The 22195-nt window shown below is 51.3% G+C and overlaps 1 protein-coding gene across 4 annotated transcripts; it reads right to left on the bottom strand.

The window, feature by feature from the left end:
* Nucleotides 1-1015: 1015 nt before the first annotated feature.
* On the bottom strand, nt 1016-20634 carry KLHL25 (kelch like family member 25). Of its 4 annotated transcripts, none has more exons than XM_030015494.2 (3): nt 20416-20634; nt 7745-9574; nt 1016-2645 (listed from the first exon to the last, which is right to left on the bottom strand). In XM_030015494.2, the coding sequence occupies exon 2, from the start codon at nt 9555-9557 to the stop codon at nt 7788-7790; it is 1770 nt and encodes a 589-aa protein (XP_029871354.1). In that variant the 5' UTR covers nt 9558-9574; nt 20416-20634; the 3' UTR covers nt 1016-2645; nt 7745-7787. The 4 variants fall into 4 exon arrangements, with proteins under 4 accessions (XP_029871354.1, XP_029871352.1, XP_029871353.1 ...); XM_030015492.2 differs by having other exon boundaries at nt 20482-20634; XM_030015493.1 differs by lacking the exon at nt 20416-20634 and adding an exon at nt 19313-19334.
* Nucleotides 20635-22195: the final 1561 nt, after the last annotated feature.

The raw sequence follows: 22195 nt of genomic DNA, 5'->3' as shown, positions 1-22195 counted from the left end.
GATTTCATTCACAGACTCACTCTATTTTTTCCCCTCTCCTGCTCATCAAACAGTAATTTCTACCCTGAATCGGTTTCCCAAAGGGCTCTTTAATGAGCTTTTTCTATGGAGCCTTACACTCGTATCTGCCCAGCTCACGTCAGCTAACGCTGCTGCCCACCCAGCTCCCACGGGCAAGGAGACATGTTCCCAGTCTCCTTTACAGCTCCGAAATTCAGGCTCCAAATCCCTTTGAGACTGTGCATAACACACGTAGGAAGTTCTGCTTCCCAAGCCCAATGGCCCTTGCTAGTAAGAGGAGGCAAATAGGCATTTGCAAGGTTGTCGTGTTTTGCCTGGTGCCTATTAGCTGCTCTGAGCGATGCTTTCGTGCTCCCAGTCCTCAGCAAAGCTGGAGCTGCTGGTCTCGCAGCGGGGGAGAGCCCAGAGCCTTCCCAGAGCAGGGCTGGATCAAGTCTCCTGCTCCTCTGGGATGGGGAGAGATGCACACAGAGGAGAAGCGTGAACAGGAACCCCAGCTGGAAAGCCCATCTTGCCTGTCAATGGGCCCCTTTTTTGGGAGCTGCAGCAGCCAAGTGAAGGCAAATAAGGAAAACAGAAGTATAAATTCTTCTCGTCTTCCTCAGAAATTACTGGCTTTCCCTGCAGGAGTACGGCTGTGTCTGGGTTGGGCCCCCTCAACCTATTTGGCAGGTACTAGCCTTGCAGACTCGCAAGTTCTCCTAAAATCATGGCACGGTCAAGTCGAGTGAGAGCAGCCGTGGAGAAGGAGACACGTGATGGCCTCAGGACACGAGAAGCCCTGGACTTTATTCTCAGATCTACCACTAACCTTGGACAAGACACTTGACATTGTGCCTCAGTTTCCCAAGCGCTGAAGCAGTAATAATTACAGCCGGGCTGGTTGCTTAGGAGGTTGTTTGTGAACCGCCCCACCGAATGCCAACCCTGTTATTATTCCTTGGCCCTGTTATTAGACCTAAATCCAACTTGCTTAAGAATGAAGACTCCTGTGAAAAACACACAACTGGTTTCCCAGATCATCATTTTTATTAAAGTTCACAAGCAGCTGAAGGAAAAAAAAAAAGAAAAGACTAGAAAATGTAAATAAATGCCATTCAGAGCATGGCAGACTGGCTGTGCACAAAGTGTGCTCTTCCCGGCAGCAACAGGCGCTTGCTGCTCCAAAAAGACCTTTGTTGTTTGAAGCCATGTCAAGGCTTTTCATTGCATTGCATCATTCAGCTGGCCAGGCTACAGCTCAACCTAATCCAGGGGTGAAAGGCAAGCCTGGAGCATCTGCAGGACCAGATCTGCTGCGGAGGGGAGCGGGATGCTGGGGTGGTGCAGGACCAGTCTTCGGCAGTGGCCAGCCCTGGAGGAGGCCAGTCGGGAGCTGCAGCCCCGTGTCGACAGCCAAAATCCACGTGCCTTCCTCCACAGCGTGAACGAGGAGCGACTCGGGCTGACAGCACCTGCATGGATAAACCCAAATACAGTCGGCAGCCAGCGTGCACAGATAACCTGGGGCAGCTACAGCCCAACCGCTGGCAGGCAAAGTGCAGTCAAAAATGCTCACGTCTCTCCACGGCGAAGCCAGGATGTGCGGCGCGGCAGTAAGGAGGGGGTCCCTCCCCAGCCTGCCCTGCGATGCTCCCCTAGTCTGCTCGCTTTCCGTCCGAGGCCTCACTGGAGGCAAGATGCCCCCTCCCAAGGCGCGAGCGTTGCCCCGCTGCACCTCTGTTTCTGCTCGTTTGCTAATTACGCCCTCACCCACGCGCTGCTCAGCGAGCGCGGCGGGGAAACTCAGAAGACCGGCTCTGAGCACGCAGCAGGTTTTATCTGGTGAATATCTCGGCAGTGGTGCCGCTGCCTTGGCACGCTAACAGAGCCGCCGCGCTCTTCCCAGCAGCTGCGTGCGGGGAGCTGCCCGGCCTCCGACCAAATCGCAACCGGCTGCAGTGAGGAAAGGGAAAAAAAAAAAAACCAAACCATAAAAAGGCCCAAAGTGCAAAACAAAGGCACCTGCCCCGTTTCGCCGCAGTACCCAGCACTGCTGGCAGCCACCCCGAGCTCCCACGCTTTAATGTTTCGACAGCCATTGCCAATGCGGAGCGGCCAGAGGATGGGGAAAGCCAGGTGCTCTCAACCCCTCTTCCCTTTAAAAAACACTTCCAAGTCTCCCAAACAGCAGGCATTGCCAATGGCAAGTTCACTGCCTTTAAAAAAAAAAAAAAGTATTAATAGCTCTTAAACCCTGCAACCGAGTAACAAAAAGCACCTGACGGCTCCCCATGCCGTGCTTGCCAAGGGATGCAGCCTGGTGCACACCCTCCATCTCCCCAGTCCCGTCGAGACGCTGGTGCCCACCAGCCGTCCCCGCACCCCCCATACCCAGCCCCAGCCCCGCAGCCGGCGCTCCCGGCCCCTCGCTGTCCTCGCGCGGCAGCCGGTGGTGGGGCTGGGTGGCCCTTGGAGCACCCCCCTTGGTGTGATGCCGGCGGCCGGGCAGGCTGTGCCTCCCGCTCCTGGTGCCGGGAAGGGATGCCAAAGGCTCCTCGGAGTCCTGTGCAGGAAAGCAGGAGGGGACTCGGTCACCGCATCGGCTCCAGCAGCGAGACAGGGGAGGTGGACGTGACTGGCATCTGGGGAGGGAAAGAGAAAGCTCATTAACAGGCGTGATGCTCGGCTCAGCTCGTGCAGGGGAGCACCAGAAAAGGGGTTGCATGTTGGCAGCTACTGGGGTAACCCCCCCACCCCGAATCCCAGAGGTGGGTGGAGGTGGAAAGCAGCTGGTTTATTTGGGGTTTGGGGTATGCTTTGCTTTCGCAGGAGAGGGGAGAGAGTGGGCGTTCAGCTGGGGAGGGCTTAGAGCACCAGGGAGCCAGGCAGAGTCGGCCAGGAAACTTCAGTGGACACGACAAGGGAATGAAAAGTTGAGGGAAATGGAGTTCTAGCTTTTTTTTTTAGGGCAGGGAGAAGGGCCCAAGAACTGGAACAGACAAAACAAAAAGACCCTTTTTCTCTTTTTCCACCAGTTCCTCCAAAACCATCCATATGACTGACATTTCCAAGGGGTTGATTAATCCAGTCTGGGGCCAAGCTCAGACTGCACATGTTTCCATCTGCCCAGGGTTAGGAAAAGCCTGATTTTCATCGACTTTCCTCCCCAGGCCAGCCACTCCCTTCCAACGCTGCCTGATAAACTGGCTTCAGAGACAACCAGCCGCTTGGAAACAGCAGCAGCGGCAAAAAAACTGCAGTCCCTGTTTATCCGGCCTCGCTATTATACGCATGCAAATGGATTTCCCTAGGAGCCACCGAGAGAAAACAGCTGTGACTTCGTTCCGGCAATAGCGGTGAGGTTGTAACAGGTTGCAAGCAACCAACCCAGCAGCACACCGGTGAGCTGGGGCGTTTAGGAGCTGGGGGATTATGCTGACATTCTTTCAGGCTGCCGTTTGCAGGCACACAGGGCTTTTGCATGGGAAGATGTCCAGCTGGGAGCAGGGCTCTGAGGATGGAGCCAGGAGCGATGCACAACAACAAAACCCTGCAGCTTCTTGCAGCTGACCAAGCGCTGTTCCACGTGGAAGGGAAGCCAAACCACGCAGCGGTACAACTGTTTTTGCGAAAGTCTTGTTATCTAAGTTGTAATTAAATAATCAGGAAAAGTCACTGAACAGATCTGACATTTAATGTGACCATGGTATCAGAATAGTTTTGGGCCTGGCACGCTGCCTAAATCCTTGCAGGAGCTTTGGGGCCAAAGTTCAGCTTTTAGGTGCCAGAGCTACCTCAAAGCCTGCAGCCTCGGCTGCTCAGCACCCACCCAAAAGCAGGCACCAGCTGCTGGTCCAACCCCACAGCCTTCGCAGGAGCCAAACTCACCAAAGGGCTCCGGTGGGAGCCACAAAACGGCCTCTGAGCTTTCAGATGAGCCCCAGGAATAAACACCCGAGCAGTGCCTGGCCACCTGCCTCCGCTTCCTAGAGCCCAGACGGTGAGGAGGGTCCTGCAGGAGCTGAAAGGCATTGGGAGGGGAACCTCTGGCTCCTAGCTGCTACATCCCTGTTTGTTTTGAGATGGGAGCTCTGGCGTCTCCACCTCAGTGGAGTGTTTGTGGCTCAGGAGCCAGCAGAGAGGGACGCAGCGACTTCCCTCTCCATCTCATCGTCCCTGGCTGGAACGCGCAACCTCTCAGCGGCTCCGTCTTCCCCGGTGACTGTTCTGACCCCCAGCTGAAGGCTCCTCTCTCTGGCCCAAGCCCATCTGCGATTCTGCCCCATGAAAATGAGAGCATCGCACGCGACAGAGGGTTTGGAGAAGCCACTTTTAATTTGGAGACAGGCAGCTTGCAGAACCTGTTCCTGGTACCACCTGAAGTCACCTCCTGGGAGGTGTAGGGTTGTCCCCATCAATTGTCACTGCACAGGGCTGCAGCAGACCACCCAGCTCCCTGAGCGTCCCCTGAGCTCCTGGCTGGACTTTGCTTGTGTTTATAAACTGAGAGTCTTTATTAGCCAAGCGCTCAGTATTTTATTTCCCTTTTGTAACAATTGGCCTCCTCGTGGCTCCACCGCCACAGGTGGGAGGAGACCAGGCTTTCACGTTTCATATTGCTAATCACGCTTGATCCCTGGAATTAACTGCAGGTAATAAGCACTAAATTAATGTCACACGGCATCCCTTGCAGGGGCCCTGGGACCTCTGCCAAAAGATGCCCCAGCTCCAGCTGGGAAGGCTGAAGGCCATGCCCTTAAGGAAACATTTCCAGCTGACCAGTTTTATGCTTTAAATGAAAAGGAGGCTTGGTGTTTTATGATCAACATTTTTCAAGGTTGTATTATTTGGGTTTCAGGGCCAGTATGAATGCAACCTCACCAGTTTATAGGCAAGAAGGCAGGTACTATTTCCTACCATGAGATTGCCCAGGCCTTTCCCCACCAGCCCAGCTTGCTCTGCTCCAAGGGCACCTTGGATGGTCCCTTCTCAGGCTTCACCAGCTGAGGGGGGTTCCCATAGAATTAGCGTTCCCAAAACACACCAGCACCTGGGCACGTGCTGGCCAACCTGCCTTCTGGTTGCCCCTACTTGAAGAAGGATCCCACAGGCACTAAAACAGTTGTTACAGCAGAGACCTGACACAGTGGGAGCTGTAAGCCAGAAGATCCTTTGGCCAGACCTGCTATAGGACAACAGGGTAGTTGTACAACCCTATAGCCAGTTACCCCAGTTCCTGAGCCCAGTTTTGGCACAGCTGCAGCCAGGACAGCCAAGACAAGCATGTGGGATGTGGCTGGTGCTGTGTGGGCAAGGCATGCACATCGGAGACATTCAGGTCTGGCCTTCATCCACCCATCTTGGTGCTTTATTAAGGAGCTGTCACAGTGGCTGAAGCCATAACAATAACTTAGGGCTTTGGTTTTTTTAAAAAAAAAAACCACACAAAAAACACTCTAGAAAAATGAAGTGAAGAGACATTCTGCCTGGCAAGAACTCATGTATATTTTAAATACTTCTTTTAACCAAAGAGTGGAAGCAAAGCCAAAAAAGCACATAAAACCCTCACACAGTGACTTTTCACCAGTTTTATTTGCAGGTTGGCATATTACAGTTCCTAGTTTTCTTGTGCTTGTGCCAGGCTCCAGATTACAGGGGGAAAAAAATATCTATACAACCCCCACAAAGCTCTTTATTAGGTCTGAACAACCCGAATACAGTACAGAGGAAAAAAGGTAGGAGAGGAAAATAACATCTCTGTGACTTTGGAGACTGCTTTTTATTTGGTGGCTGAAGAATCAACCCCCACCTCAAAATATTCCCTATTCCTGTTCCCAGCAGTGCAGCTGGTGTTGAGCTTTAATATTCAGACACATCTGCTACCAGAGAAAATTAATTTTCAGCTCTAGGATGGCTCTTAAAGGGAGGCCCCATTGACCTGAGTTGAAAATTATGGAGTCCTCACACTCTTTGCTGCAATATTTAATAGCTGAGTGGCAGTTAATTGGATTACTGAGCTACTGTGACAGATGCTAGGCAACGCCTGAGGAGGAGAATTTGGAAAGGCCATTATCTTCCAGTACTGGGAAAGCTCTTGGAGATCTCATTTTAACCCTTTCCACTCTTGCCCTGCCCTCACTGTGGTCCAACCCATGTTAAAACCAGGTGTTTCACAAATCAAAGGCCAGCACAATGCTCTGGGTGCTTTTTCTCCACCTGAGAAAAGCAGGCGGTCACGTTGGGCAGATGCCCAGCAGAGGTGCCAGGAGCTCCTCCTTGATTCCCAGCTGGCATCAAAAGAGATGCATCACTGGGAGATGCCAGTAATTTCACCCGCTGGGCGATTCCCAGGCACACCAACCACACCAAGTGGGAAGCAGGGAAGTGAGAGGGTGTTAGAGGGTTTGGGCAGCATTCTTTCTTCCCTGTATTAAGTGAAGTGGATTTTGATGAGTCTATGGAAGAATTTCCCTCCCCACAGTCCCCACTTGCCAAATAAAACCTTAAGTGAAGCTTGTCAATCCTGCCCCTATATGCAAGGGTTTCCTAGCTCCTTCAGCTAGCTGGGATGTAGTCTCTACCCGCCAAAGCAGGGTTGTGTGTGTTGCTGGCACTGTGAAACCTGCAGACTGAGCTAGCAGAGGTGTTACAGACTTCCCGGGAAGATGACGCTATCCAAGTGTTGCCTGTATCAATATCTGCTTTCACAATGCAAGGTGAGAGGAGATTTTGGCCTTTGCCTGGCCAGCTGCATCTCAGCACAGATTGGTGAAGACATGCAAAGCTCTGTGGAGCAAAATTGGTAACAGAATTGCAACCAAACATCCCACTGGGGAGGAGAGAGGAGGACCCAACAGCCCTGTCCCAGTGGCATTGCAATAGCACCTTCCCTGAGCAAGCGAGAACTGGAGCATCAGAATAAGACAGGACATCATGAGTTTCCACCAACTTTCTTATTTTCACACACCCCAAAATACTGATAAACACATTCTTCTTCTAGTTACAAAACCCCCTCCCTCCCACTCAGGTCTCACACAGAAGTCTCAGAAGTTCTGATTTAACAAGCAACAGTTTGGATGCTAAATAAACACCAGGACCATCAAATGCACCGTGGCTTCTAAGCTTTTGCTTCTGCTACCCACTGAAAGGTAAATACAGAGCATAAAAAGAGATCCAGGACTTGCCGGCATCCCAAGGGTCACTTGCCTACACATTCATCAGCTCCGAATAAATCAACCAGATGCTCAGCAAGAATATCGAACTACTGAGACTTTTTCCAAAGCACCTGCTGCCCTAGTATCTCCCAGGACTCACATGCAAGTGCTTTTAGAAACCTTAACCCCCTGTACCCTATGGGGACAGGTTGTATTCCATGGTGATAGCCATGAGAGCAGGCATGGACGCCCCTGCCCTCCCCTGCCCACCCATGCACAGAAGGGTGACGCTGACACATCCAGCTAGCTTGGAGCAGAGGGAGAGGAGCTGCGGACTGCGTGCAACCATCTATGCAGATGTATCTCTTGAGATACTGGGAGGATCATCTGGAAACAAGAGAAACCTGGAGCTAGCTAGACTTACAACATCACAGAAGTGATTACTCTTCTCTGGCACTGCATCCCACCTTTAAATGTACCCTTCTCATAAAACACGAGCAACCTGGAACCTGTGGCTTTGGCATGGTGTGTGCAGATACAATTGAGGCAAGACAGCAAGTTTCAGTTTAAGAGGAGGAGACCCTTACCTTACTAACCTCCTGGATACAAGCCCCCGAGCCCTGACCCTCATCATGATGGCAAGTGCTTCCACGTGCTGACAAAAGCTGTGGGGATGAGCGAGTAAGGCACCGTTGTGATACAGTTCCACGTGTCTGACGTAGGGTCGTAGCAGTCCAGCGTTTTGCACCTCTGAGTGCCAAAGTAACCCCCCACCACGTAGAGTTTATTCCCCGAGGCCAAAGCGTGGCATGACATGCGCTTGGCTGTCATGTCCCCAATGCGTGTCCACTGGTCCGTTTCGCAGTCAAAGCGGTAGGCGGATGCTGCCGTGAACTCGGTGTCTCCTCCCATGATGAAAATCTGGCTGCCCAGGACAGCGGCTGCTGTGTAGCGCCAGGGCTGTGGGCATTCAGCTTTGATCATCCACCGATTCTCAGCTGGATCATAGCACTGGACTTTGGACACCATGTCTCGGTGAATGCTGGTCCCACCAAAGACAAAGAGCTTGAGCCTGGCACTCACCACCGCAGCGTTGCTCACTCCATCTCTCAAAGGAGCCACCATTGTCCATTTGTTGGATATGGGATCATACTTCTCCACTTGCTTCAAGGAAACAGAAGGAGATGCAGGAAAGACTCCAGCTACTGCAGTGTGTCCACCAACCACATACAGGCAGTTTTCCAATTCAGCCGAGCCATGCCCAAACCGAGCTATTAACATTGGGGCAGCTTTTGACCATTCCTCATGAACGGTGTCATACACCCATACGTCTTTTGAGACCCCGTTCTCTGAGCCCCTGCCTCCAGTGATATATACTTTGCAGCCGATGGCACAGGCACTAAACTCCTTCCGTGGACTGGGCAGGTCTGCTTTGGGGATAATTTCCTTTGCTTTGTGATCCACTTGGTAGATCTTATCACACATGAAGGTCTGTCCTCCCAGGATCAGCAACGTGTGCCCAGCTTTGCGAGGCCTGGCACAGGGACTGGTGACCACCCCATCATTCTGGAGGATCTTCTTCTTGCACTGAATTGCTTCGTCCAAGACAAGCTTGTTCCTTTCATCCACCATGATCAAGTCCTCAGAAGCCAAGGCTTCCTTGAGGCATTCAGAAGGAAGCAAGGCCAGACGAACATTCCTCAGAAGTTCTGGGAGATAAGCCTTCCGCTCATCCAGATCGTATTTCACCCACTGGATGACAGCCTTAAAGACCTTTTCTTCATCCTCAATTTCCAGCTCATCACTGGAGATGAGGTCCAGCAGAGTGTCCTTGGAAAGGTTGTTGAAGTCCTCACTCTTGTGAACAGTCTCAAAGTTGACCAGGCACATCCTCCAGGAGAGCTCATAGAGCCGCCGGCACTGATGAGCATCCGAGAGCAGCATCATGCCCAGGCAATTGGAAGGGTAGAGGTTCTTCTCCAGGAACTCAGCCGCCGCGTCTCGGACATCATGGAACTGCAGCATGTCTCCAGCCTCCAGGAGGGACTCAGCATTCTCCTCATTGATGATGATCCGAGAGGAATAAGCAAAGTCCAGCAGTAGCTCCAGCACCTCCGGGTGGAGGCTATCATGGAAGTTCACCTCATCATCCAGGCTCTCCCGGAGGCCATTGCTAAACATGGCTTCAAAGTACCTGCTGGAGGCAGCCAGCACTGCCCGGTGACATGGGAACGACCTGTTTCCTGCCCAAAGGGTGACATCGGTGAACATGCAGTGCTTCCGCAGGGTGTTCAGATGGGACAAGACGCAGTCCGGGTGAGAAGCTTTGTGAAAAAGCAAGATGTTCATGGAGCCAGTGCTAGTCCGGGATTTACGGTTCTCGTGGACGCTGACTGACATGATGACAGTGCTCTTTCCTGCAGAGAAACAAACAGAAAAAAACATTATTCTCTTGTCCTTACTGATGTAAGGCATGGAGAATATATGCATTTGCTATCCAACCCTGGGACACTGTCAGTGGACCTCAAACGTGAAGCACCAGGTGACACCCCAGTGCTCCTGCTCTGTGGGTGCTCCTGCACCCTAGCTTGCAGGGCCCGTGCCTCCTGCACCTTCACATCCTCCAAAAATTTAACTCGGTGAGACTCAGGCTGAGCAGTGTGGGAAGGCAGAGCGGGGTGAAGGGGGAAATTCTACACTTTGGTTTCAGCAACGGAGCAACAAAGTGAAGCAATCAAAACCCAAACTTGATGGTAAATTGTCTCAACAGCCCCTAGAGGGTATTGGCAAACCGCAGAAGAGTTATTTTTCCTTAGAAAACAGCACTGAGAGCAGTCTATCCAGGATAAAGGGCATCGGTCTGTTCTTGGCTCAGCAGAAATCAAGTTTGGCTTCTGATTTTCATGAAGATTACTGCAGGTTTAGGAAAGGCAATTGCTACAGGTTTTATTTATGGAATATTTAGCTAGCAGCACAAGCAAAAAGTTTTGAACAAATTTTACCAAATCCTTTCATTGTAATTTTTTGTTGATAAAACTCACCAGACACTTCATGTGACTTAAACATTTTGCAGGACAGATTGACATCAGAGAATAAGACAAAAGAGACAGCTAAATAGTGCTTTTTAAGAGGCAGGCAGAAGCAAACACAAGCTTTTATTAGCTACTATTTCATTTAAGTGCTACTTGATACCTATCCTTGCCTGTAGAAGAAAAACCCTTTGGACCAATCAAATTAATACTACTTAGATGATAAAATCCAAGTCATTTACTCCAAAGTATTTTAGCCAGCTCTGTTTTGTTCCCCATGTAACTAAAGTAGACAGACAGATATGCATACAGTCCTCTCTTACAGCAGAAAGTCAGTACTGAAGCTGGTAGCATGACTGTCCTGAGGTTTGAAAAACAAGCCCAAAAAAAAAGGAAAAATGGCATCAGCCTGCTGTGCCTCCGCTGTGGGCTCCTGTGGCAGCAGACACAGCAAAGCCATCACAGGCACTACACTAGGTGACATTCATTTTTCAATAAAAGAGACTCTCCCTGGCTAAAAGTGGAGCTTGCAGGCAGGCAGCCCACTAAATGAACTAAAGATGGGGGCATGTCACAGAGCTCGGAGCGGGGGGGCTGAACTGTCCCAGGAGCATTACGGCACTTAGGGCAGGGAGGACCCTCTTTGGATGCACAGGAGCATCAGGGGCTGCTGCCTTCAGCTCAGCTTCCCTGCCAACACAAGGCAGCCACCAGGAACAGCTACAAGCTGGGGACAGTGGGCCTAGTTCACAGAAAAAAGGGGTTGTTTGAGAAACACTATTCAGCTCTGCTGTATCTTCTCTCACACCCACACTATTTTTTCTATCCCTTTTCTACCCTGCCTTCCCAGAAACACTGCAGTTTTGCTTCGCAGGCTGGAGACGCCAGGGCTGAAACCCCACGGCATCTCACTCCAGCCACCTAATTGTTTAGAAATCAGTAATTGGCCACAGAGATATAGCTAGGGAAGGGGTTTTCGTTGGGTTCTTTTTGTTGTTGTTGTTGGGTTGGGTTTTTTTTACTTGCTCTTCCCAGCTCGAGGTTTCTCGAGGGTCTTTCTCCCCTGCAAGCACAAGGTCTACAGATCAGCCCTGTCCTCCCCAGCTAGGCTGAGCTCACAGCCGCAGCCCCAGCCCCGCACTCAGGGTCCCGGGGGAAACCACGAAATGCCGAGAGAGCGGACGCAGTGCTCCCAGGCTGCTGGCAGGTCACAGCCTTGACCCGGCGGAGACCTGGAGCTGCACAACCCTCCCACGCTCCACGGGTGGATGACCTCAAGCAGAGGCGGATGGCCAGATAAGCTGCCTGACTCACGCTCTGCTCACGCGCTTCCTACCCCCTGCTTCTCCAGCGCCTCCAAAAGAGTCCAAATTCAACAAATAGCTGTGGGCACGTCCCTCCTTCCCCACCCGCTGCCATGAATTATTGAGGTTGGTCTTCCGGAGGCCTCATTCATTCCTCGGGGCTGTGTCGCAGTCCAGGGAAAAGGTCTCTCTGTGCTTCTCCGTGCAGAAACGATAGCTTGCCCAAGCAGCCACAACTCTTACTTGGCCTCTGAGCCAGGCAGGGGCATCGACATGGGTATTTGGGTTGAATACGTGCATGCTCATTGCCAAAATCCCTGCAGCCTGGGGTTGAAGCTGCCAAACACATTTTGCTTGTGATCGGAGGCTACGCAGAATCAAGGCTCCAAAACAGGAAGGAAAATGCCGTTATGGAGCAGCACTTTGAAGTGCATCTGAGGGAAATGGTTTCCAACACCTACACCCACCGCAGGGACAACACTAATTTAAGAGGTTATATGGATTCCCGTGTCAAAGCTCTGTAATGCTAAAGCAAGGAATACAAATGAAACATTTATGAGTCTGCTAAAAGCTATTGATTTAGGTTCCTATTCCTACAACCTCAGAAACCACCCTGCCATTGCTACTGCTTTCTGTGCTCGCAGCTCAGGTCAGCTATTCAATGTTAACCTTTGATTTGCTTATGCACAAAAAATTAAGCAATTTAAATAGGACAGCTGTGGAAACAAACAGAAAGATTGCAGGAAGGCAGCATCATTTTTTCTGACACTAAGATTAGAAAAGCCACTACTCAGAATGGAAGCAGCAGGTCATTTAGAAATTAAAAATGTCTACATAAAAGCTGCAGCAGAGCCACTTTATATATATATATACACACAGACACATATATGTATACACACACACACATAAAATCTCAGGCTTCTAACATCAAACATCTTGCCCAGGGCACTGAGTAACCAAATAATCTTTCTAACCAATGGGTACCGAACGGCATCCAGTGAATAAATTGGCAGGTTCCAGTCCAGTCCCCATTAGCACTGCTCTTCATATCACCTTGTCCCACTACAGGCACCAACTGATCCCCAGTAGAGCCGCAAGGCTGAAAGCTAAAGAGGACACAGCCACAGCCCCTTTACTTGGCCTCTCCTGGATCCAGGTTATGACACTGGATGTCACTGGTCACAGATCAGCAGTGCTAGACAGACCATTAAACTGAAACTAAAGCAGGCACTGAACAATGGTGTGCAGCCATCTCACCAGCAAGGCTTGCTTGCGGTTTTCAGCAACTTCTAAACAGCTTGTTTTGAGGGCTTCTTGAATCCTACCATAACTGGGCACAAGCAGCAAAGTGGCAGGTACTAATTCTTCCCCTCACAAACACACCCCACTGCATCTCTCAGCCTACCGGAGAACTTGGCATCATCCCACCCGTATCAGATGAACAGAAACTGCAGGCAGCAGGTATTTCATCTGATGGGTTTCTTCCAAAACCTAGCAGCCTTATAATCCTCAGAAGCCCGTAACTAAAAGGATCTTCTACACTTTTCGTGATGTGCGCAAACGTATGCTTCAATTTAAGCAATGTTTAACTGCAGCAATGAACAGGCTGGACCCATGACGTGCTCTTATAGGCACTTCTTAGAAGCAGATGCATGCAGAGCAGAATTTGGCCCCTACCACATTCCTCGCTTCCCTTACCCAGCTACCAAGCTAAAGAGAAAAAACAGAACCACTCAGAATGAGGAATATTCTACACAAAGAAACCTGTCAGTGGCTCCTGCCAAGCTCCCACCTGCTCTGCAAGAGCTCAGGGCGTTATCGGAGCTCCCAGCTGCATCTTCCATCACACAGGAAGCTATCACTAGGACAGACGTGTCAACGCAAATAGCAGAAGGCATGACCTGAACAAACTGGATCTTGGATTTCTCCACACTGCATTCATTTTTTTTCCTTCGAAAGGCAGTTTTTGAAAAAAATAAGTATCTACTGCATAGCCTTTTACAAGGATCTTACTGCACGCAGAGGCAGACGATAACCCTTCTTCCGTATGGATGAGCGCAGAGGGGCATCAGCTTTTTGACACCTCTCCAACGCTGCCTGCTGGCTATAGTATTCCCCTAGCTGTCTGCAGCCTTTGTACAACAGGTATAGGAAAGACAGGTTTTTTTCAAGCAGAGCAAGATAAGGGCACTTTGGAAATCCTTCCACTCACCCACACAGGGCAGAAAGCAACCCCGAAGGAGGGTAGGAGTTGGCTCAGGGAGAAAAGGGCCCTCAAATCTCAGCTCGTGAAGAAAACACCCCAGCAGTCTCTCTGGACAGGACAAGGCCGGCAAAGAGAACAAGGGGAAAAAACCAAAACTACAGAGACGGTCAAACTCCCCGCCCAAACAACGGCCACAGTTCTCCTGTCCAGGTGCCCCTTGCTTCCTACAAGCCATGCCCCAGCAGAAGGCTGTCCCTCCCAGGCTGGCGGGTCGCCATGTCGGAGCCCTGCTGGTATGGGTCATTTAGGAGAACCTCAGGAAGCACTCTCTTACCTCTTGAAATATCCAAGCAGCACTTAGAAATCAGATACTTTGAAGCCGTATCGGGCCCTGGTCCCCAGTCACAAAAGAACTGCATATTGAGAGGACAGCTCAGAAGGACTATTGATACATGAACTTTATTTAGCTAGGCTCGGGGTTCCCCCCTCCATCTTAAACGAGCAGGCTGTCCACAAGTCTCCAAGTTCATTCACTATCTGCAGGGAATCACCAGCTGAGATGCTGCTTCCTTTCAAGAGGACGATATTTGAAAGTGAATAACATGTTCCCCAGTGGGACTTCAGGGAATCAAGAATCATTTCTGCTTAGAAGGGCAAAACTACAGGATTTATGAGTGTTCTCCCAAGACCGTGAAGGTTGGCTGAACACCAACAAGGAGCCCAAATCCCAGGAACCGAAGCTGGCACTTTCAGTTTGCCAATCAGACTTTCAGAGAAGCAGCAAGCGTTCCTTTTTGCCCCACTCAACCATGAACTATTTAAAGCTGTAAATAAGTAAATAAATAAGCAGTAAGGTTCCCTGCTGGCTCAGCTCAGAAGACCTGGAAGAAGCTGCTCACGCCGCAGCGGAGATTCATTCCCAAGCAGTCAGCCATGCAGGCCCTCCACGTATGGACTGCACTACAACCTATAGCCACTCCATCCAAACCAGAGCAGACCCGCCTCGAGCAGCCAGCGATGGTCGCTTCCGCAGGGAGGCAGGCGTAAGACTAATTTTTATTTTCTCTCTGATTTCACCGTATCACCCACAGGGTGAAATGCCATCTTGAATTCAGTCAAAGTTCAACTTCTCCCTGGAAGCGGTGGGATAAATTCTCTACCCATTAGTAATGCACCTGCTTCCTCGTCCCAAATATCTGTACCTTCCCAACGCCTTTATGGAATCCACCACCTGGTGCTGGCCAGCAATGCCATCCCAGGACAGAATTACTGATATAGAACCAATTTCCCCTTTTTTTATTGTACAGAGTAGCAAACTAGAAACCTAAAGTCACTTACTGTGTTGTCGTCATGGGGAAGAGCTCCTTGCAAAGCTGCTTAGGAGAAAGAGCAGTGTGGCAACACACTGCCAAACGCAGAACCCAGATGCAGCTGTGTTTCAGATGCAATTTTCCAGCGTTGGAGACCATCAAAAGGTTTGAGAAGGGGGATCTATTACATCCAGGCATTCGCATACTCACAGACACATCTCGAGTGTCAAAAGCAGAAAAAAGCCAACAGAAAACAGGAAAAGATGGTGGGGGGGAGGGAGACAGAAAACAAGAAAGGGGAAGAAACAAATGTAAAGATGTTTTCAGATGATTTTCACGTCCTTGTGTAACACAGTGGACTATCAGGTACACAGCTTGGAGCTGCTTGAAATGCTCGATACTAATAATGCCCTTCTGTAAAGAGTGCTTGAGATGAAAGGAATTAAAATACACCTGGCATTTAGCGCAGCTCTGCACTTGTTGAGCGTGGAGCTTGGGCTGCTGCCAGGTGGGCAGCAAAGGACCTTTACCACATCATCCCCCAGGCGTGCTCTCTGCTCTGTCCATACTCCTGCGTGCCTGGATGCAGACTTTGCTCTCTAACAAATCGTGTTCATCTCCAGCAACTCTGGTGAATTTAGTGGTTTGCCCTGTCAGCCAAATTTGTTCTTGTTTTCTTCACGATGACTAATGCAGCAAAGATGTAACTGTGATTTTGCACGCTGGAATTCAGGTAACGTAACTCTGCTGTGAATCAGAGGGTATCTCTGTAACAGAGCTGGATTTGGCCTTCCTGACAAATTCTGGTTGTTTCATCATATTTGCAAATAGGCAAGCAAAGACAGTTGACTCCATCCCCCCAGCACAGAATTTCTGATCCTGCCCCAGCCTTTGAGAATGGAAGGCATCCTTATCATTTCTTCTCATTTTCTCACTTTCTAGTCTAGCCTGTATATCCTAGACAGAAAACAGAGAGACCATGTGAAAGGCTCCTTCTGTTGGCTCAGACAGAAACTGGGAGGTTTTCCAAGCCCAATTCTGTAGGCTCCAGGAGATCTGATTGTCTGGAGAAGGTCCGGGCACATATCTGAATGTCAACATGCTTACTAAAGCAAAGCTGAACTCAGAAACTCGGTCTGCCCATCACTGCTTCATATCCCATTCTCACTAGTACCCACCATTCCTCCCTTTAAACCTGTGCTCCACTCTGAGCCCAAAGCCACTGCAAGAATCTACTGATTGCCACTTACCATAGAAAACAAAAGTAGTATTGCCAAGCTGTACCAATTAGTGAGGTTCTTGTTCTATCTTGCACAAGCACTGGTAAAAGGGGTGGTAGTGCCTCAAATCTGTATGACACGAACTAATCTGAGCCAAAGATGACCATGTTCCAACCAAAATAAAAATACCCACAGGAAATACACTTTGCATGCAATACGCGCAGTTTTATTTGCAAATCAGGTTTTGGACATGCTACTCTGCAATTGAGATACTCCATAAAGCTTCCTGAGCTACCTGTGAGGCAATCAAATAAAGTTCATGTTCACCACTAAGCACATTGGCTTTGCAGTTCCTGGGAATACCACACCCTCCTACAACCACTATCCGGATCGGGATAAATAACGCTTTTAGCCACAGTTCAGGCTCCAGACAATAGCTTTTCATTGCTACGCCTTAACCCCAGTGGATCTTTTCAGAGCCCGTGATTCATTTCAGAGGCTGCTGTGGGGTTTTGTCCTCCCCGCCTGCCCTCTAGCTCCACTAGTGAATAAATCCCATTCTGCCAGATCAATCACAGTCGCTTTGCAAAATGAATGCGGGGCTGCAGAGGAGGCAAGCGAGTTTGCAGTCCACTCTCCCAAATTACACTCAAAAAGGCTCCAGAATGGAAACAATCTACTTGATCGCAGTATCTACCCCAGCCCCATCTGGGCGGGATAAAGTCCTTTTCAAGCAAGCCAACTTGCTAATGTGCTGCAAAGGCAAAAGGCCTTTGGTACTTCAAATACAGAGGAGTGGAACCACATGCCACTTCCCAGGGAGAGTTTAGAAGATGAGATGTGGTATACGTCAAATTAATGCCAGAATCACCACTGCAGTTGCTGACTCCAGAAAGCGTATTCAGATCCTCCCACTCTCTCTTTGCATACTGTGCCCAGCTGCCGGCACTGAGGTTGGCAGAGCTGATTGCTCCGATGGTCAGGCTAACCAGAAGCCCTGCTACAGACGCTCATACCAAACAGGTCGGTCTGCCTGCTGTCAGGGCAGGATTTCAATTTTGTGCCTGGCCAGTTAACCTGGGGTTTTGTTTTGTTTCCCCCCGTCCCCTGTCAGGCAGGAGATCTTGGTGCAACAGCCAGCTTCAATGTGCAGGAGCATATCTGCAATTGTGGCCGGAGTTTAGAGCCGTGGAGATGGGAGGCCCTCATGCCTTCTGAACCGATAAGCCCCTGATGTTGATGGGCATGGAAGACAGCCGTTCCCAACTGGACTGTAAAGCACTGACAGATATTGAAGGGTCTGGGGCTGCACGACAGAACATTGCTTGTTGCCCTCTGGCTCTGGACAGAAGGGACAAATGTGACACCCATCTCCGATCTTTTTGTTTCAGTACTAACACAGCATCAAGCCACGCACTCAGCTTCCAAGTTCTGGATCAGCATGGGAGCGCTGCAGCAACCGAGGCTCTCCTGGGCATCTCTGCACACATTGTAAGCAAACCAGAGCGATTGCCAGCGTGCTACGGTAATAAATTTGCCTCGCCGCAGTCTCACAGGCTATCATATAAAACCGGTAGTCTTTGCAAAGTCTAATGGTCAGCGAGTAGACAGTGGTTATGGGACATGCAACGTTCCCAGGCTCAAGCAGTGGGGGGAACACAGAGCAGCCTGTACTGGCTGGAGTGATACTAATAGTCACTGCGGGGATATAAAGTTGATAAGCAAAGACAGACCAATGTGATGGTGGTTAAAGGTCAGGCCAGGGGGCTTGGGGCAGCTTGTTACAGCTAAATGATTCGTAGCCAGCATTCTTGCAGCCACTGTTTTAAGCAATGCCAGCTACATCCACTGCAATTCAATTACAGTCTATAAAAGATGGGAATAAACCTACTCCTCAGTTCAAGTGCTGACACTGCTTCTTCAAACCTGCCCCTTCCACGGTCCCCGAGCGTCAGCCGCCGTCGCTGCCGTGGACAGCCCGGGCCAGCTCTGCCCGTCCTGCTGCACCTACTCACGCCCAAGGCCAAGGCACTGCTCAACACTTCTCTTTTGTAATGCTGCCACTTCCCTCCCCATCTCGCAACGCGCTGCCCGTCCTCTTCCACCTCCACAGATGACCACATCCCGCCCTTCCTGTTTCACTCATCTACCTCCTCCCCATTGCCTAAAACCTCCTCTGGCTGTTAAGAAGGACCTGAACTCCTGCAGGCTTTGGGGAGCAGCTGGTTACCACTGTAAGGACAAGAACACTATCATAATTCACACATATGTACGTACACATAGACACGCACACACTCCTTGTCCCCATCCAGGACCATGTCCAGCACTCACTCCAGCGCTGGAGGGACCATATTATATATCAGACACATGCTTATTTTCACACGTTTGGAGTACGTGTCATGCAGCATCTTGTCACCTGTTCCCAAGCTGTCTGCCTTCATGAATTTCATTTGCCTAGCTCCTTCAGTTGAACAATTTTCAACTGGCCTTATCTCCTCTCTAAAACCACATCAGAGACACCATCCTCACTGCTTGAGTTACTTGAACCTGCCCCAAACACAGCATGGGAAGCTACTACGGGGCACCTTCGCATGCATGGTGAGGCAGAAGGACTTCAGATAACAATCTTCAAATACTTGAGAAAATGAACAAAAAAGGGATAGGAAATTTAAGTTCTTCAGTGCTGAAGCTGCTTACGGTCTTCTGTGTCCACATTACAGTGTGACTAATTTGCTTCTGCAGCAAATTTCACTCTGGTTTTAGTCCTGAAAATCTTGTGCCCACCCCACACCTTCCCACTGCAGAGCAAACTTCCACCTATGCCTCCTCCCCAAGTGCTTTACTCAATACAGCCTTATCAAAGAGATAAACCAGAGCAGATGGTTAGGGTTAAAGACACAAAAGAGACAAAATGTGTTTTCAGATAAGTTTTGGTCTGAAGCAGCAAACAGGACAAGGAAAACAGAGAGGCCCCAGAAAGGGTCCCGTCTCACTAAGGAGTCAAACCCCTTGCAAGATGGAGAGAGAAAAGAAAGTACATGAGAGCTCAGACCTGTTTTACACCTACTCCGAAAGGAGACAATTACCAGAGAAGCAATCAGTAGCACAGCTGAGTTAACAGTAGCAGCTGGCCACCACCAGAAACATGCCAGGTGTGTTACAAACACCTTGGGTTGGTCCTAAGGCAAGTTCAATAAAAACAAGCGTTACAAGACATAGGAAGGAGGGAGAAGACAAGGGAAATTGTCAAAGTATAAAGATTATAGAGTTGCTTGTTTTTGCTGCGGCTCTGGATCCATCCTGGAGAGAACGTAGTACATTTGGAAGAAGACTACAAAAGCTATGGCCCATGGCACCCTGACAAAGTCACTCCAGCAGATCACAAGAGAAGACATGCAGAGATTGCCACAAAAAGAAAACAGAAACCAGTTATGAAACTAGGGCTCTCCATATAAATAGTATGAAACACTTGGGTGTCTGCTTACGAATGGCTGAGGACAGAAGATTTTCCAAGCACAGATTTGGCTAGTCTAAGCCTCCCACGCCAACAACTACCAGTGCAAGTGGATGTATGAAAAAAATAAAGCATTCCCTCCCCCCCCCCCCCCCAGTACCGAAGAGGCAAAGCACCCCCCCCAAGGACCAGAGAGGCTTCTAACTTTTTTTAAATGCAAAGGGGCCTGTAAGGACAGCAGAGGGATGGAGAACAAGTTTTTCTTTGCTGTCAGCTCAGCTCCGTCATTCACACAAACCTGCACGCTTCTCTAGACAGGTTTACTTGAACTGATTTCATCAGGAAGGCTATGGAAGTTGTGCCCCTTAAACCACAGTTTTGAGAGAGACAGGTACAAGGCGGGGGGGGGGGGGGGGGGGGGGGGGGGGGAAGCAGTGCCACTTTCATATTTGAGATGAATAGCAGCTTGGTTTTGGGGGGGGGGGGGGTTTGTTTTTTTTTTTTTTTCTGTAAAACAGAAAAGCCCTTCACCTCCCTAAGCATTTCAGTGCCAGCTTTCTACACCTGTGAACCCGCCCGCCAACCGCGACGCTCCGAGCTCCCCGGCAAGCCCCGGGACCGGTAACCGGGGCGGCACGCTGTGTGCCCTTCCACCGGGAGACGGTCTGCCGCCGGGCCGGCAGGTCCCTGCCCTCCCCCGGCTCTGAAGCCCCGCAAAAGCAACGCCGGCCTTACCAAGAGGGGCCAGAGCCGGATTCAGAAGCGGCGGCTCGAACCCCGAGCTCGCGGAAAACAACTCACCGTCCCTCTCCGCGCCCGGCCGAGCCGAAACCTGCGGGAGCCCCGGAGCCCCGCAGGGCGCCCGGCGGGGAGGAAGGAGGGCGGGCGGGCGGCCCCGGGCGGAGCGCGGCCGGTGCGGGCGGCTGCCCGGCCCCAGGCGCGGAGCGATGCGCGGCGGCGGCGCCCCCGCCTCCCCCGGCCCGGCCCGGCCCCGCGCGCTCCCGGCATACAATGTCAGCAGCGGCTGGAGCCTGCCTCGCGTGGGACTTCGGGGGCGGGGCCGGCCGCCGCCTCCTCCGCCATTCAGGGAGCGCCGAGAGCGTGACGCGCCTCTCCGCCTCGCCCCCCTGCGGAGCGGCGCATGGGAGGGGGGCGGGCGCGAGCCGGGAGCAGCGACCAATAGAAGGAAAGGAAGGCGGCTTGGGGGCGGGACGAGGGCGGCCCGGAACTCCCCGGGTCCCAAGGCCCGCCTTCCGCCCTCGCAGCCCTGCTGAGCGGCTCAGCGCGGCCCTCTGCTCCCCCCCCCCCCCCCCCCCCCGCGGGTGCGTCGCGGCCCCCACGCCGCCCGGTTTGGCGTCTCCCGGAGGGCTCGCGGGGTGCTCTGCCCCGGCACCCCGCTGCATAACCGCCGGGACTGCCCTGGGGCCTCTCGTGGAGCCACCCGTGACACCCCCGCGGCAGAAAGCCTTCCTCCCCCGACCTGGCCTTTGCCCCCCGAGTCAGAGCTGTGCTCTGTGGGGTGCTCCCGGGGCGGGAACCGGGCTCTCCGCCCCACGCGTTCAGCGGGGTCGGCGCCTCGCAGTGTCTTGCCCTCGCGTGTCACTCGCCCACCTTCCGCCCAAGCCTGCGGCGGGACGGTAAAAGTCAGTAAAACGCTGCTAAAATTCAGGTGGATTTCTGAGCTCTCCGGTCTCGGCTCAGCAAAATTTCAGTACGTGGGGGATGTGAAGGTCAACTCGCTCCCACGGGGTCCCTTTGCCCGCAAGGATTTGCAGAGGCTGGCCGGGGTCCGTGTCCCCTGGGTGGGGATGACCGGTTGGTCAATGCCTTCATCTGGAAGGAGCTGGGGAGGGACGGCTTTTAAGTGCTTCCTTCAGCAAGCACTGTGGGCCGAACAGGGGGAGAAAGACTGATTTAGGAACAATAACGTTTTTCACATAAGGCAAGAGCAGGCGGAGGAGCGCTGGTAACAGCACTGCCTCTGAACCCCACGCGTTTTCCAACCTGTGCTCCGGGAACTGGCCTGCAGCGTAACTTCACGGTGAGCGGCTGTACCTCCTCTGGGATATGTGTCACGTTTCAGCTGCCAGAAAAAAGAAGGTGAAAGCTTTTTTTTGGATGCGCAACTTTTGGATACGCAGAGGAGGCAGGGAAGAGGTGTTCCTCGTCTTCTCCCACGACCCCGTTTCCCCGGGGCCCTACTCCCCATACTCAGTCACGAGTATTCAGTAATAAGACTCAAATGAAAACCTAACAGTTCTATTTAATGTATCTCCCCAGATAATATCTGGATGGAAATACCCAGGTCCAAAGCGTGCCGAACCTTCTGTACACCCACAGATGGACTATTTAAGGGCTGCTGCTTCCAACCTAGTAAAGGAAATCTCTTCAAGTTTCTCACTGAAGTAACTGCCGCTACTCGTCCCTGCTTCGCAGCCATGACTCCTATGAAGAGCTGCCTGCACGTGTGTTGTGGACATGGGAGGAGGTGGAAGGTGGCTGCTATGGGGATATA

This window comes from Aquila chrysaetos, chromosome 5 (assembly GCF_900496995.4).
Source record: "Aquila chrysaetos chrysaetos chromosome 5, bAquChr1.4, whole genome shotgun sequence".
NCBI lineage: Eukaryota > Metazoa > Chordata > Aves > Accipitriformes > Accipitridae > Aquila > Aquila chrysaetos.
This window is presented reverse-complemented; position numbering and strand designations above follow the sequence as displayed.

What these genes read in the sequence shown, in the direction of transcription:
- KLHL25 (XM_030015494.2), bottom strand. Translation starts at nt 9,557, where the DNA reads ATGTCAGTCAGCGTCCACGAGAACCGTAAATCCCGGACTAGCACTGGC.